The sequence below is a fragment of the Monodelphis domestica genome, chromosome 4, assembly GCF_027887165.1.
Source record: "Monodelphis domestica isolate mMonDom1 chromosome 4, mMonDom1.pri, whole genome shotgun sequence".
In the NCBI taxonomy this organism is placed as follows: Eukaryota; Metazoa; Chordata; class Mammalia; order Didelphimorphia; family Didelphidae; genus Monodelphis; species Monodelphis domestica.
Window position 1 is genome coordinate 281,300,474 of NC_077230.1, and position 14,491 is coordinate 281,314,964.

The following is a 14,491-nucleotide window of genomic DNA, read 5'->3' on the forward strand; positions in this document are numbered from 1 at the left end:
TCCCCCACCCCCCAGCCTGCCCTGGCATGTTCACCTGCAAAACGGGACGCTGTATCAGTAACAACTTGCGTTGTGATGGCTGGGCTGACTGCACAGACTTCAGTGATGAGCTACAGTGTGGTAAGTCGAGGAGTCCACTGTGAGATGGATTTGGTCTCCATGATTGTAGTCTTGGACCCTATGACTCCTCAGTTCAGCTGTCCTTTTACTTGCCTCTTGTCTTACCCATATGGGGACTCGATACCCATGACTCCTTAATCCCATACTGCTAGACCTTTCCCATTCCCCTCTTAAGCCCCCCAAGCTCCCAAAGTGGCCATCATAGGATGCATCTAGAGCTGATTGGGGAGACTCTTCCATGAAAATACAGCATGGGCTCCTTCCCTAGTCTGATTTATAAATCTCTTTAATTCTCAGACTGTGGTGGATATTAAGCATTTCTGCATCATTAGTCCTGTAGCCCCTTAACACTCCAGGCATGACTTTTCCTTCCACTTGGGAGAGATCATTACTTATCTAAGTCTTCGGAGTGAATTACCAGATGGGGTACTCGAGGTTCAGACCCCTGGGTCCGAGGTGCCCTCATTCCTCCATCACCCTCCTGCTCACAATTCTTCTGATCTCATTCCTCCAACAGTGTGTAATTCAACCCACCACTTCACTTGCACGAACAAACTTTGTAAGCCCCTCTATTGGGTCTGTGATGGCCTGAATGACTGTGGGGATAACAGTGATGAGCTTCAATGTAGTGAGTATTCCCTCCAGGGTTCCCCGGGAATTCTGGGTTCCTGGGGAAAGGGCTTGGGTTCTTTCCTCTAAGACAAAGCTGATGCCTGTCCCAATTGACCCTTTTTCAGTATTCCAGGGGAGAAGTGTCAAACTTGCAGTTGGGCCACAAGCAACTTGCAAAACTGTGTGTGGCCCAAACTATATTAAAATATAATTGGGAAATGTTGAACAAAATCAATAAAAATACAGTAAAATGGATAATGTTAATTTGTGGTTTTCCCAGTCAATATGTGGCTTGCTGAGATCCATTTCTATTTGAGTTTGACACCACTGTCCCCTAGGACAGAAGCAGCTTGTCTTGGGATAGTGAGATGTTGTGGGAGAGAGAGAAACAATTAGCTGCTTGTTGAGACGGTGTGCTTTTTCAGACTGCCCAGCTCAGACCTTCAAATGTGGCAACGGGAAATGCATCCCTGAGAGCCAGAAATGTGATAAACAGGATAACTGTGGAGACGGCAGTGATGAAGCTGAGTGTGAGAGTGGTAAGGACTGAAGAAAGAACTGCCCTAGCACAGGGTCTGGCTCTGGGCTCCTTGCAGAGGTTGAGGACCTCTTGGGAATTTGGGGTTCAAGATATTAGAGATTTCCCCTAGAACAGATAAAATTCCTAGACCATAATTCCTCTGGGGTTGAGTGTTGTGGACCGTTCACTCCATCCTTTCCCCCTTCTTCAGTCATCAAGAACTTTGGATTGAGTTATACATCTTTTACCTTGTGCAAAAGTGAGAAATAGGAGGGAGGAGACATGGCTCTGACTTTGGAGAAGACATACAGGCCAAGTGGAATATAAGGCCCATTCAAAGACATTCCAATGCATACAAAGCAACATTATCTGCAAAGATATTTAACAAATGCAAACAATATTATATACTATTTGGTGAAGGCACAGTTGAGGGGAATGGGAAGTTAGGGAAGAGTTCTTAAAGGTGGTAAATCTTGAGAAGTGTTTTGAGGAATTGTAGGGATATGGGTTGATGGTCTTAGGTCAGGTGGGCTGCAAACTGCATTAGAAGTTAATGGACTGGGGACCAGAGAGGTGGCTCAGTAGGTAGAGCACCAAACCTGGATTTAGGAATTCCTGGGTTCAGATCTGGCCCCAGACATTGCCTAGCTTTGGGACCGTGGGCAAGTCCCTTCTCTCCATTTGCCTAGCCCTTGCCTTTTAGTCTTAGAATTGTTAGTAAGACAGAAAGTAAGGGTTTAAAAAAGAAAAGTTAATGGGCTAAGCATGGTGGTGCATACTGTAATCCCTGCCACCCAAGAAGCTCAGTCTGATGAATAGATTGAGTTTACACATTCTGACCTGCAGTAGGACTAAAGCCTAGTGAGTGTCTGCATGAATGTGGTGAGCCTCAGGACTGCTCAGGGTGTAAAGCAGCCCAGATCAGAAAAGCGACATGTTCGAAACTTCTGTGCTGACCAGCAGTGGGATTAGGTTTGTGCATAGCTGCCTGCATGTCCATCCTCAGTGAGATGGGGAGACTTTGTCTCAAAAAAAGCCAAAAAGCCTAGTTCATGGGTTGGAGTCATTTCTGTCTGGGTACAGCAAGGATATTTCAGTTTATAGTAACATCCTGGCCCTGAGAGTCCCATCTCCAGCTTTGACCTTTCTCCTCTTCTCCCATCAGTTTGGACCGTCTCCTGTACCAAATATACATATAAGTGCCGCAGCGGAGTGTGTCTGAGCAAAGGGAACCCGGAGTGTGATGGGAAGAAAGACTGTAGTGATGGCTCGGACGAGAATAACTGTGGTATGGACATCCAGGCAGGACCGGACGTGGTCCTCCCACTTTGGGTCTCTGCCCTGGGTCTGTAGGCTCCAGCTGAGGGAGGTTAGCCTCTTTGTTCCCATCAAGAAGCGAGAAAAATAGAGCATGGTTTTCCTTGGCCAGCCATTGGAGGCCCTTTCTCCCTACTCCTCGTCAGCTCTGTGGGCTGCCTGGCGAGTGTTTCAAGCCATGAATCTGGAAACGGCTCTAGTGGTCATGTGATTCACTTTTGCTGCTAGGGCCTCTTAAAATGTTCTGTGCAAACATATGCAAAGGAGGAATGGCTTACAACCTTTGAAACTATATGAAAAAATACCCCCAAATCAGAAATTCTCCTCATTCGTGTGAGTTGGGGGAAGAGGGACTAAACCAGGTAATTACCTTCAAAAGTGTCTCTTGGGGTACAGGTAGGGGTAGGAGCTAAATAAACTCCCTTAGGAAAAGGTGAGCTGACGAGGCAATTGACCATGCTTCAAAGGGCCCATGATAGTTATAATTTTATTATGAGTCCATATTGGTGGTGGCTCATAATATCTTTATTCTAAATCTCTGGGACCAGCAGAATGGGGTCTCCCCTTTCCAGCTCACATACCCTACCTGAGTTCTCTCCCATCACTCACTAGATTGTGGGCTCCGGTCATTCAGTAAGCAGTCACGGATCGTCGGAGGTCAGAACTCAGATGAAGGAGAGTGGCCGTGGCAGGTGAGCCTCCATGCAGAAGGCCAGGGTCACGTCTGTGGGGCATCACTGATCTCCTCCACCTGGCTTGTCTCTGCAGCCCATTGTTTCCTGGATGAGTTGGGAATCAAGTAAGTGGCTTTGTGCTCCTAAAGGCTCTACCTGGGACTGCAAGCATGGGGAATGGGGCCAGGTGGGAGTGGGGAGCTTCCCTGCATCTTCTTCCAATCCCTGGCAAGATTAGGACAGGTATTTCTACTTTGTGTTTTATGAAATGCTTTACAAAGCATCTCAGTCTACTCATCCCTAGAGTCAAACCCGCTCAGGGGCAAGGCAGGACTTTTAAAGAGAGGACCAGAATGGAGAGTCTTTCTAGGAAGACACCATAAAGGATACCATAGGGCGACCAGCCGATTTAATATCCACAATAACTGGCAGGCAGTGATGATTTAGGACTGAACACCCTCTGAGTCAGGAGCTGACCTGGTCAGACCTGTGACTTAGGAAGATTATTTTGGTGGGAATGGATTGGAAAGGGAGAGATGGAAGAAGGATGTTATTTTAGCAATCTACATAAGAAGTGATAGAGATTTTGTCACCGGATCATAGATTTAGTCACAAGGGACATAAGAAATCATCTCCCTCATTTTCCAGACAGGTAAACTGAGGCCCAGGTTGTTTACATAGGATTGTATAGGTAGGAAGTGGAAAAACTAGGATTTGAATCTTGGACTAATGTGGTAGCATTTGAGTGGAGACATTTGATTTCCTGTGTTTGTCTTGGCAGATAGATTCCTAAGTATTTTATATTGTCTAGGGTGATTTTAAATGGAACTTCTCTTTCTAATTCTTGCTGCTGAAATGGGTTGGAAATATATAGAAATGCTGATGATTTATGTGGGTTTATTTTGTATCCTGCAACTTTGCTAAAGTTGTTGGTTATTTCTACTAGCTTTGTAGTTGATTCTCTAGGATTCTTTAAGTGGACCATCATATCATCTGCAAAGTGATAGCTTGGTCTCCTCATTGCCTATTTTAATACCTTCAATTTCTTTTTCTTCTTTAATTGCTACTGGTAGAGTTTCTAGTACAATGTTAAATAATAGAGGTGATAATGGGCATTCTTGTTTCACTCCTGATCTTATTGGGAAGGCTTCTAGTTTATCCCCATTGCAGATGATGTTTGCTGATGGTTTTAGATATAAACTGTTTATTATTTTTAGGAAAACCCCTTCTGTTCCTATACTTGCTAGTGTTTTCAACAGGAATGACTTTTATTTTGTCAAAGGCTTTTTCTGCATCTATTGAGGTAATCATGTGATTTTTGTTGGTTTGCTTGTTGATAGGGTCAGTTATGTGGATGGTTTTCCTAATATTGAACCATCCTTGCATTCCTGGTATAAATCTCACCTGATCATAATGAATAACTCTCTTGATCACTTGCTGAAGTCTTTTTGCTAGTATTCTATTTAAGATTTTTACATCTTAAATAAGGAGATTGGTCTATAATTTTCTTTCTCTGTTTTTGACCTTGCCGGCTTGGAATCAGTACCATATTTGTGTCTTAAAAGGAATTTGGTAGAACTCCTTCTTTGCTTATTCTGTCAAATAGTTTGTATAATATTGGGATTAGTGTTCTTTGAATGTTTGATAGAATTCATTTGTGAATCCATCTGGTCCTGGGGATGTTTTCTTAGGGAGTTCTTTGAAGGCTTGTTCAATTTCTTTTTCTGATATGGGGTTATTTAGGTATTCTATTTCTTCTTCCTTTAATCTAGGCAGTTTATATTTTTGTAAATATTCATCCATATCACCTAGATTGCCATACAATTGGGCATAATAGTTTTTAATGATTGCCTTAATTTCCCCTTCATTATAGGTAAGTTCTCCCTTTTCATCTTGGATACTGTTAATTTGGTTTTCTTCTTTCCTTTTTAAAACTATATTGACCAGTACTTTGTCTATTTTATTTGTTTTTTCAAAGTACCAGCTTCTAGTCTTATTTATTAAATCAATAGTTCTTTGACTTTCAATTTTATTAATTTCTCCTTTAATTTTAGGATCTTTAATTTAGTTTTCATCTGAGGATTTTTAATTTGTTCACTTTCTAGTTTTTTTAAATTTGCCTGCCCAATTCATTGGCCTCTGCTCTCTCTAATTTGTTAATATATGAACTCAATGATATAAATTCCCCCCCTAAGTACTGCTTTGGCTGCATCTCATAGATTTTGAAAGGATGTCTCATCATTGTAATTTTCTTCAATGAAATTATTAATTCTTTCTATGATTTGTTCTTTAACCAATTTTGGAGAATCATATTGTTTAATTTCCAATTAATTTTTGATTTGCCTCTCCATGTACCCTTATTAATTATTATTTTTATTGCATTGTGATCTGAAAAGGTTGCATTTATTATTTCTTCTCTTTCGCACTTGTTTGCAATGTTTTTATACCCTAGTACATGGTCAATTTTTGTGAATGTACCATGTACTGCTGAGAAGAAGGTGTATTCCTTTTTGTCCCTATTTATTTTTCTCCACATATCTACTAACTCTAATTTTTCTAAGATTCCATTCACTTCTCTTACCTCTTTCTTATTTATATTTTGGTTTGATTTATCTAGTTCAGGTAGAGGAAGGTTTAGGTCTCCCAATAGTATAGTTTTTCTATCTATTTCATCTTTGATCTCCACTAGTTTCTCCTTTAGAAATCTGGATGCTATGCCATTTGGTGCATACATGTTGAGTACTGATATTTCCTCATTGTCTATACTGCCTTTTATCAGGATGTAATTACCTTCCCTATCTCTTTTAACTAGATCTATTTTTACTTTGACTTTGTCAGATATCATGATTGCAACTACTGCCTTCTTTTTCTCAGTTGATGCCCAATAGATTTTGCTCATCCACTTTCCTTTACCCTATGGATGTAAATCTAGATCTTCTATTTTGTGGATGGGGTGTTTCATATTTTCCTCAATTTTTTCATTCTTTTGATTTTGTTTTATAGTTTACTGCTGCCTTGTTGTTTGCTTCTAGTTGTTGGATTCTAGTTTTTAAACGCTGAATTTCATTACTAGATTTTTGGTCATCCTTCTTCTTCTGCTCTGATTTTCTTTGGAGGTTATCTTTCATCTTCTTTGTCTCATCTTTCATCTCCTATGTCTCATTTCAAGCTGATTAATTTTGGCTTTCCAGACACTATTTTCTGTTTCCAGATTATTTATTTTGCTTTTTAATTTCTTTTCCCAGTTGTCTTCAGGCTCTCTTAATTGTTTTTTGCATTGTATTTTGAGTTCTTCCAAAGACTGTGTCTTCCAATTCACTAGAATTTCTCTGTTTTTGCTTGGTGTTCCTTGATCTTCCTCTATTCCATTTGCTCTTTGTTCATTGCCTGGATAGAAGCTGTTGATTGTAATTTCTCTTTTCTTTTTTGGTTGTTTACTCATATTTCCTCCTTCTTTCCCCTCTGTAGTTGCCTGTAGTCTTGCTCCTCTCATTATGTGTTGGATCTGTGGGTTTGGACTGTTCTGTCCTGAAGGGGCTTCTTCTCTTTTCTTCTGATTGATCAGGTTAGTAAGATCTTCCCCAGCTGATAGCAGAAGCTGAAAAGGAGATGGACTTCCCACCCTGTCATCAAGGTTGTTGCCTGTAGTTTGTTGCAGCTTTTGCCCTTGGAGCTTAGTTAGCAAGGCCCTCAGATCAGTCTGTGAGGGAGGGGTGTTGGAGCTTGAGCTTCCCCTGCCCTCTGATGGCTTCTTATCTGCCCTATTGATAAGATTGAGCCATGGCAGAGGAGTTGATCTACAAAGCTGGATGTGCCCTGAGGCCAAAACCTCCAGAAAGGGGTGGTCAAGATGGAAGGTCTTGGCTGCAACTAGACTGCCTGCTCTGCACTTCTCCTCCAGCTGCCTCTACTCTGTCTGTATTCTAAGCCCTGAGCCTAGCACAGCTTTGCTGGCAAGGTACTCCCTCTGGACTAGTGCCCTTGCCTGTCCAGAGATTCCAGCCACCACTGGAGGGAGGCTCAGCACTATAGTTGGAGGAGGGGTCCTGGGACCTCCTTCTTCCTTCCCCTTAAACCCACGTTTTTTTAGAATTCAGGCTTTTTGGGGGGCATACCTTTTAAGTCTGGTCCAGGAGAAGAGTTCCCTAGCTCTGTCCTGTTGTTAGATTTATTTTTCATCCCCCTTGAAGCATTGTATTTCTGATCAGTGAGAGAGGGTTTAAGGAGGTCTGAACTGTTGCTGTCTCTAAGCTTCCATCTTGACTCTGCCTCCCTAGATAGTTGTGTCTTTTTCAAGAAGTTTGAAAGTGAAGAGAAGAGAGGAGAGATATGGGACAGAAGGTGGAAGGGTCACCTAGAAGTCTTTTTTCCCACTTGGGAGATGTAGAGCTATTTGTAAGGCTGGTGGGAAAAAGTGAGTAAAAAGACAGAGATTGAATATGCATGAGGGAATGACTGCTGGACCAAAGTCAGGGATGATGGAGGAAGGAATGGGTCCAATGTGCAGTCAGAGAGATTAATCTTAGTGAATAGGAGGGATATTTCCTTTTTCTGTGATGAAAGTGGAAGAGAGAGAAAGTAATAAAGCTGAGAAGATTTGAGGAATAAAGGGCAGAGGGTTGAGGAACCTCTTGAGAATTGGGGAGGTGACTTGTCTGCTATCTCATGGGGGGCCCTGGAGCCTGGATTGGTGACATGATTGCTGAAGTTTTCCAGTTCCCTCTGACTTTTCCTTTCTAATGCAACTATTAAGCACCAGGGGCATTACTTGCCCCCAGATGTCTCCTGATTCCACATCCACCATTCTTTCTACGATATCTCCTTGCCTTTCAAGAGCAGGAACTTTATTTGTTGAAATAGTCAATATCAGTGTTCCTGTTTTGAAGCATGGAGGTTGTGGTATGTACCCCCTTGATCACTGAGTCAATCAGCAAAATAAAATTAAGACCTGCATCCAGAGCCCTCTTTTTCCAGCCTAGTCCCTTCCTTGTTCTCACCAGGCCCACACTGTCAAATGTAACATTTCTCTCCTCTTTCCCAGATACTCTGACCCCTCATTATGGAAAGCCTACCTGGGTCTGCATGATCAGAGCAAGCGCAGCACCTCTGGGGTGCAAGTGAGGGGATTCAAGCAGATCATCCCCCATGCCGCCTTTAACGACTTCACCTTTGACTATGATATTGCTGTGCTTGAGCTGGACAAACCTGTTGAGTATACCTCTGTTGTGCGGCCCATCTGCCTGCCTGATTCATCCCACACCTTCCCTGCGGGCAAGACCATCTGGGTGACGGGCTGGGGGCATACTAAGGAAGGAGGTAAGAGTCTGGCTCCTGGGCTGAGGCACCCTGGAAAGAATCTCCCTCTGTTTGTCACACATTTGTGTCAGTAGCTTCCCTGCTCTCTCCTGATTCCCCTTTGCCTTTTCTGTTGGGCTTGCTTCCTTGGACAAATAACTCCTCTAGTTCCTAGGGTGGATGTTTACTACAGTATAAATACGTGCTTTGGGTTTTTTCTTCTTAGGAGGAGGCAGGGCTGCAGGGGGTGGGGAGGATGCTACCTGGATGTGGACTAGAGGGGATCAGGCTCTGTGGCTCTGCTTTGGGAAGCTGGGCCAGTAGAGGAGCCAAGTACCACATGACATTTTTCTGCTTCTTCCCAATCTCCAGGCTCTGGGGCATTGGTCCTTCAGAAGGGGGAGATCCGAGTAATTAATCAGACAACATGTGAGTCCTTGCTACCCAACCAGGTGACCCCCCGTATGATGTGCGTTGGCTTCCTCAATGGGGGTGTTGATTCCTGCCAGGTAGGCTTCTGCCAACTTTGGAATGGGGAGAAAAGGTTCTTCTAGAGGGGTGATGTCCTGAGATGAGAAGGGGGGAGGGAGAGAGTGAGAATGGGACAGGGAAGGGAAGGAGAGAGGCGGGAAAGAGAGCAAGAGAGGGAGGGAGACAGGCAGACAGAGTTAGAGACATAGAGAGAAAGAGAAAGACAGAGAGTGACAGAGTGAGACAGAGAGAGACGGACAGAGAAACAGTAAGACCGAGAGATAGAGGGAGAGAGGGAGAGAGACAGACAGAGGGAAAAAGAGAGACAGAGGCAGAAAGAGAGAGAGACAGAGAAAGAGAGAGTCATGTGTGTATATGAATATGAGTGTGTATAAGATGGTGTTTACAAGGGGAGGGTGATAGGAGGGAATGAACTGATGAGGAAACTTTGAGGATGTTTGGGAAGTGAGGGGTGGTACAGGGTTAGGGACTGGTGATGGATTGGGTTTAGGAGGTGGAGTGCTTATGTGAGATTTTTACATCATTTGGGATTTCTTTTCTTCTAGGGTGATTCAGGAGGCCCTCTCTCCAGTGTGGAAAATGATGGACGGATATTCCTGGCTGGAGTGGTGAGCTGGGGTGAAGGCTGTGCTCGAAGGAACAAGCCAGGTGTCTACACAAGAGTCCCTGTGCTTCGGGACTGGATTAAAGAGAAGACAGGAGTGTAGAGGTTGCCCTGAATGTACTATCCTCTGCTTACATACACATATATGAAGACTGAAGATGGAACAATGGACTTGTCCTTCCCCCGAGGTTTCTTCATGCTCTGAACTACATCTCCTTGTCTCTGGGGATCACGAATCTCTCTGGGGAGCCTCAAACTTATCTCAGGCCCAGCCCCAAACAAACTCCTAGGAAATACTCGGGGATAGGGAAGCCCTGGGCAGCACCTGTGTCTCAGCCTAGTGTCTGAAGTTTGGGGACACAACTTTTCCTCCCAACCACAGCTCCAAGTCTGGATCTGAGAGAGTTTCCTAAGCCTTCTGTGTTTTCTCCGGAATGAGGAACTCTGCGTGTATCTCTCCACTTTGTCCAGATGGACATCCTATGTAGTACCTATGGCGGGACGCTCTTGGCAGTGGCGTTCAGCTCATGCTTGACCCTGGAGAGAATGAGGACCAAGAAGCTGAACTGTTTTTCTTGACACCCAGTTGGTTTGAGTGTGTGTGTGTGTGTGTGTGTGTGGTGTGTATACATGTATAGTTTTTAATACTTCTAAAATTAATAATTTACATCAGATTTTATTTCCTTTTTCTACTCCAATTCAGAAATGCCTGTGTTAGATCCACACACTCAGCTCGGGGAATGAGAAGTGGGGAGGGTCGAGGAGTACCAGATTCTGTGAGATTGTGCCAAGGGGAGAGGATGGCCAGTCTTACCTTGACCTCCAAACAAGCCCTGTAGCTTCTCTTGTAGCACCTTAGAAGAGCAGAAATTCTGCAGCCTCCAGAGATGTAAAAGGGGTCCTTAGTTTGGGGAAGAGGTTGCCAGCGGGTGGCACCTGCCCTGAACTTGGTAACACAGAGGTTGCTCTTGGAAGCACCAGGCTGCTCTCTTGAAGCTTTTGTTTTAGGAGGGAAGGACACTCTCCTACTCCGAGAAGAGGGCAATAATGGGACACCAGTGTGCCCGTTCGTGCCCTACACACGGATGGGCTGCTGGTTGCATTCCTAGACTGACTGAGTGATGTTCTTGAACCACAGAAGAACAATATCAGAATTTTGACACCCTTAACCTCCCTTCGTCCCACACTTTGGATTCTCTTTGCCCCAGACACAGTAGAAGAAAATTTGACTTTTTTCCTTTAATTTAGAACATTCTGGCTTTTGTGCTTGGGATGGCCCACTAAAGGTCAGAGTTGGGTACTTGTCTGCAGAGCTGGAGAAGAGTTCGATCTAATTCAAATCAGCAGAGGAGTTCTGTGTGGACAACACTGTGCTTGGTACTGGGGGAGGTATAGAGTTTAAATAAAAGAACCCCTGCCCTCCCGAAGCTTATACATCTGGTAGAGACTGGGTGTCCCTTGTCCTTAGGACAGGAATTGGTGTCGTGTGTTGCTTTTCTCAGCCCAGTCTGACTTGTTCTACTGTGTCTGGGGGACAGCTGTGGTTCTGTCCACGTGGGATCCCACAAAGCATTGTACATGAGTGGGCCCCCTTCTAGGGCTCAGGGAGAGGGAGGGGGCTTCAATCTGCAGTGGGGTGGGGGAGGGAGGATCGATAAAAGGAAGAGTCAGAAAATGATTTCCAAAGAAATGACTTATGTGTGCAGTTTATTATTGTAATTGTTGTTGTCTTCTTGACCAGAGCCCTAGCTGGGCTTTTTCTCCATTCAATGTATTTAAGGTGCTGGTGCCCCAGGGAAGATATTGGGGACCAAATGTACATTAAAGGGGAATGTTTTACATGACTCCAGCCCTTGGTGTGGTTGCCGAGTATGCAGCACTTAACTCAGTGGCCAGGGAGGATGCACCCCACCAAAATGTTCTTTCTTTGCCACAACACTATGATGAGGGAGGAGGAGAGGAGAAATTGCCCCAGAACCTGCCCATCTAAACCCCTCTTCCCTCACTAGCTTGCCCTGGTCCCACTTTCCCTCCTATTATTACTCCCCCAGATCGGACAAGGAGGGCCTTGCTTCCAGATTTATTACAAAGCATGCATTTCTCAAGGACGTGAAGGCTCTGCAGCCTTCCTCCCAAATAACAGGGGTTGGCTGCCACTTTGGAAGACATAGCCTGGCCCGAGAGATTGAAACTCAGGGCAGAAGTCTCTGAGCATGGAAGGATGGGACCAGCAGCCCCTGGGTGGCCGGGGTGTTGTGCCACCAGAGAAGAGGCCGGGGTAAAAGGTCTGGATCGGTTTGGCAGGTGGAAAGGCTGTAAGGGACAGAGCAGTCTCATGTGTTTAGTGCTAAAGGATGAGTAGGGTTATTTATTTATGTCTTAAAGTTTTTTCCCCATGGTTACATGATTCTTGTTGTCTCCCTCCCTCTTCCCTCTCCTCTCCCAGAGCTGACAAGCAATTCCACTGGGTTCTACATATATTATGTGAGTAGGGTTTTTTTTTTGGAGGAAGAGAGGGAAGCAGGAAATGGTCAGGAGTGTGTGTGTGTATAATCATCTCTGTCACACACACACACACACACACACACACACACACACACACACACACACACACACACCCTATTTTATACTTCTGCCTCGGAAGGCTACCATTTTGATTCAATCATGGGAGCTCCTTTTGGATTCGATGTTGCCTGGGAATCCGCCATGTTGCGGAAAGGAGGCATGGCCGCGATTTTACACACCTCCCTGGTACAGATGGACTCGGAAGGGCAGGAACGAACACACAGCGTACAAAGCCGTCTGGCTAACGTTCTTAGCGGAGGGCTGAGTTCTGCCTAGTTTCACAAAGGTGAGTGTGAGACCGTTCAGAAGCGAGCGCTCACTGCCTGGTGACAAACACCAAGTTCCCTTTGACTTGAGACAAACAAGGAAACATCACTGCGTGTTCCCGACAGCTTCCTAAGGCGCCCATGCCCAGGATGAGTACGACACATTGGTTTAAGCAACACATTATTTCCAATGATTTCCAGTTGTTCTCCCTTGCCGGAGGTATTAGTCCCAGGTTAGCTGTGACACATAAACTGGTTATATCGGGGTGGCTGGTGGGGGGCGGCGCTGGAGACAGAGAGGGAGGGAGGGACGGTCGGGGAAGCTACAGGGGTTCAGAAGCTCTACTGCTTCCCACTTTTCCTTTGCTCTCTACCTCACATCCGTGAAAGGCTAGTAGAAAAACAAATTTCATTTCACTCACATACAATTTGATGTTTGCCTGTTTGACATAAATTTGCATTTTGAATCCAAAAATGTCACTGCAAGCATGTCAAGTAAAACACAATTGAATTGTTGTAGTCTTCAGTTGTAGCCAAATGCAGCATTCAGGGCCTGAAATGAATGACGTCTTTTCAATCCAATAATCTGGAGGTGTGCCTCCGTACGGGGCCCTCCCCTTAGGCGATAGTGTGGCCAGCCTCTACCCTCCCATCTGACACTCTGTCATGCCCTACAAGAGACGCCAGGAGTTGGTCACTTCGGAAGTGGAATTAACGGAATGGCCTGTGGATAAGCTTCGGGAGGGAGTCAAGGGCAGGTGTTTGGGAAGGGAAGGCAGCAGGAGCTTCGGAGAGGGAATGGCCTTTTCCGCCATCTATGCCAAAAGACTGCACCAAACGTGGGAGATGTGGAGGGGCCCAGGAGCGAGCTCTGGTTGGCATCTGCATCGGCGGTCGGTGACCAGAATCTGTCACTCATGAATTCCCATCTGGATGATGGTGTTCAATGGATGGCCCATTCTCCAGCTTAAAAGCTGGGAAACGTGAGCGGTGATATTTTCCTGATGTTTGGACTCCTTCTGATGCCCCAGGAATCGTCAAAGGGACCATCTTTCAAGCCTGCTTTGGACCCCAGGAATGTCTACCAACTAGCCAAGAAACTTCAATTAAGGGCCTATTTACATATGTTCCGTACAGGGGCAGCTGGGTGGCTCAGTGCATTGAGAGCCAGGCCCTAGAGACGGGAGGTCCTGGGTTCAAATCTGACCTCAGACACTTCCCAGCTGTGTGACCCTGGGCAAGTCACCTGACCCCCATTGCCTAGCCCTTACCACTCTTCTGCCTTGGAGCCAATACACAGTATTGATTCCAAGACAGAAGGTAAGGGTTTAAAAATTAAAAAAAAAATTTTTTTAATATATATGTTCTGTACAGTCCACAAAAGCAAAATCTGGAACCTTGTCACCTAAGAGATACACCCAGAAAATCAATGAACTACCACATTCCTCCCACGTGCCAAGGACCAATATTAAGGGTGGGGGAAAGAGCGACCTAAGATGGGCTTTTTCCTTATGGGGCTTACCAGCTAGTCCAGTACAGCACACTGCATATATAATTGTTTATTAAAAACCTTACTTAGAAGCAATACCATGTATTGATTCCAAGGAAGAAGTGCAGTAAGGGCCAAGCAGTGGGGAGGGGGGTAAGTAACTTGCCCAGAGACACACAGCTAAGAAGTATATGAGGTCGAATTTGAACCCAAGACTTCTGGTCTCTAGGTCTGATACTAATCCACTGAGCCATCTGGATGCCCCCCGCACGTAGGATTTTAAATAACTGTTGCCTTGGGCTGAAGGGAACACAGCATTTTCATGTCTGAGCTCAGGGCTAAGTAGTATCTCAGTGGAGGATGCATCCATTGGAACAGACTTTCTGGACTAAACGGGATTTCAGGAACTGGCCCCAGCTGGAGGCTCTCATTCTGTCTCGGCTCTATTTGTGACTCCGTGATAACTCCCTCTCATGCTAACACCCTTTTCTCTGGGGGAAAACTGACTTCCTCGGCACTGCCGTGGCCTCGTCTCTT

General features: G+C 45.1%; 1 protein-coding gene across 1 annotated transcript in view; it reads left to right on the top strand.

Moving 5' to 3' along the window:
- Positions 1 to 11,478, top strand: part of ST14 (ST14 transmembrane serine protease matriptase) — a 72,715-nt gene extending 61,237 nt beyond the window's left edge. The window contains exons 12-19 of the mRNA XM_007495130.3: positions 16 to 120; positions 638 to 748; positions 1,158 to 1,271; positions 2,418 to 2,540; positions 3,182 to 3,368; positions 8,285 to 8,559; positions 8,911 to 9,047; positions 9,576 to 11,478. Coding sequence (XP_007495192.2) covers positions 16 to 120; positions 638 to 748; positions 1,158 to 1,271; positions 2,418 to 2,540; positions 3,182 to 3,368; positions 8,285 to 8,559; positions 8,911 to 9,047; positions 9,576 to 9,737 — 1,214 coding nt within the window. The 3' untranslated portion in view covers positions 9,738 to 11,478. The remainder of the gene's footprint in view (positions 1 to 15; positions 121 to 637; positions 749 to 1,157; positions 1,272 to 2,417; positions 2,541 to 3,181; positions 3,369 to 8,284; positions 8,560 to 8,910; positions 9,048 to 9,575) is intronic.
- The last annotated feature ends 3,013 nt before the right edge of the window (positions 11,479 to 14,491 follow it).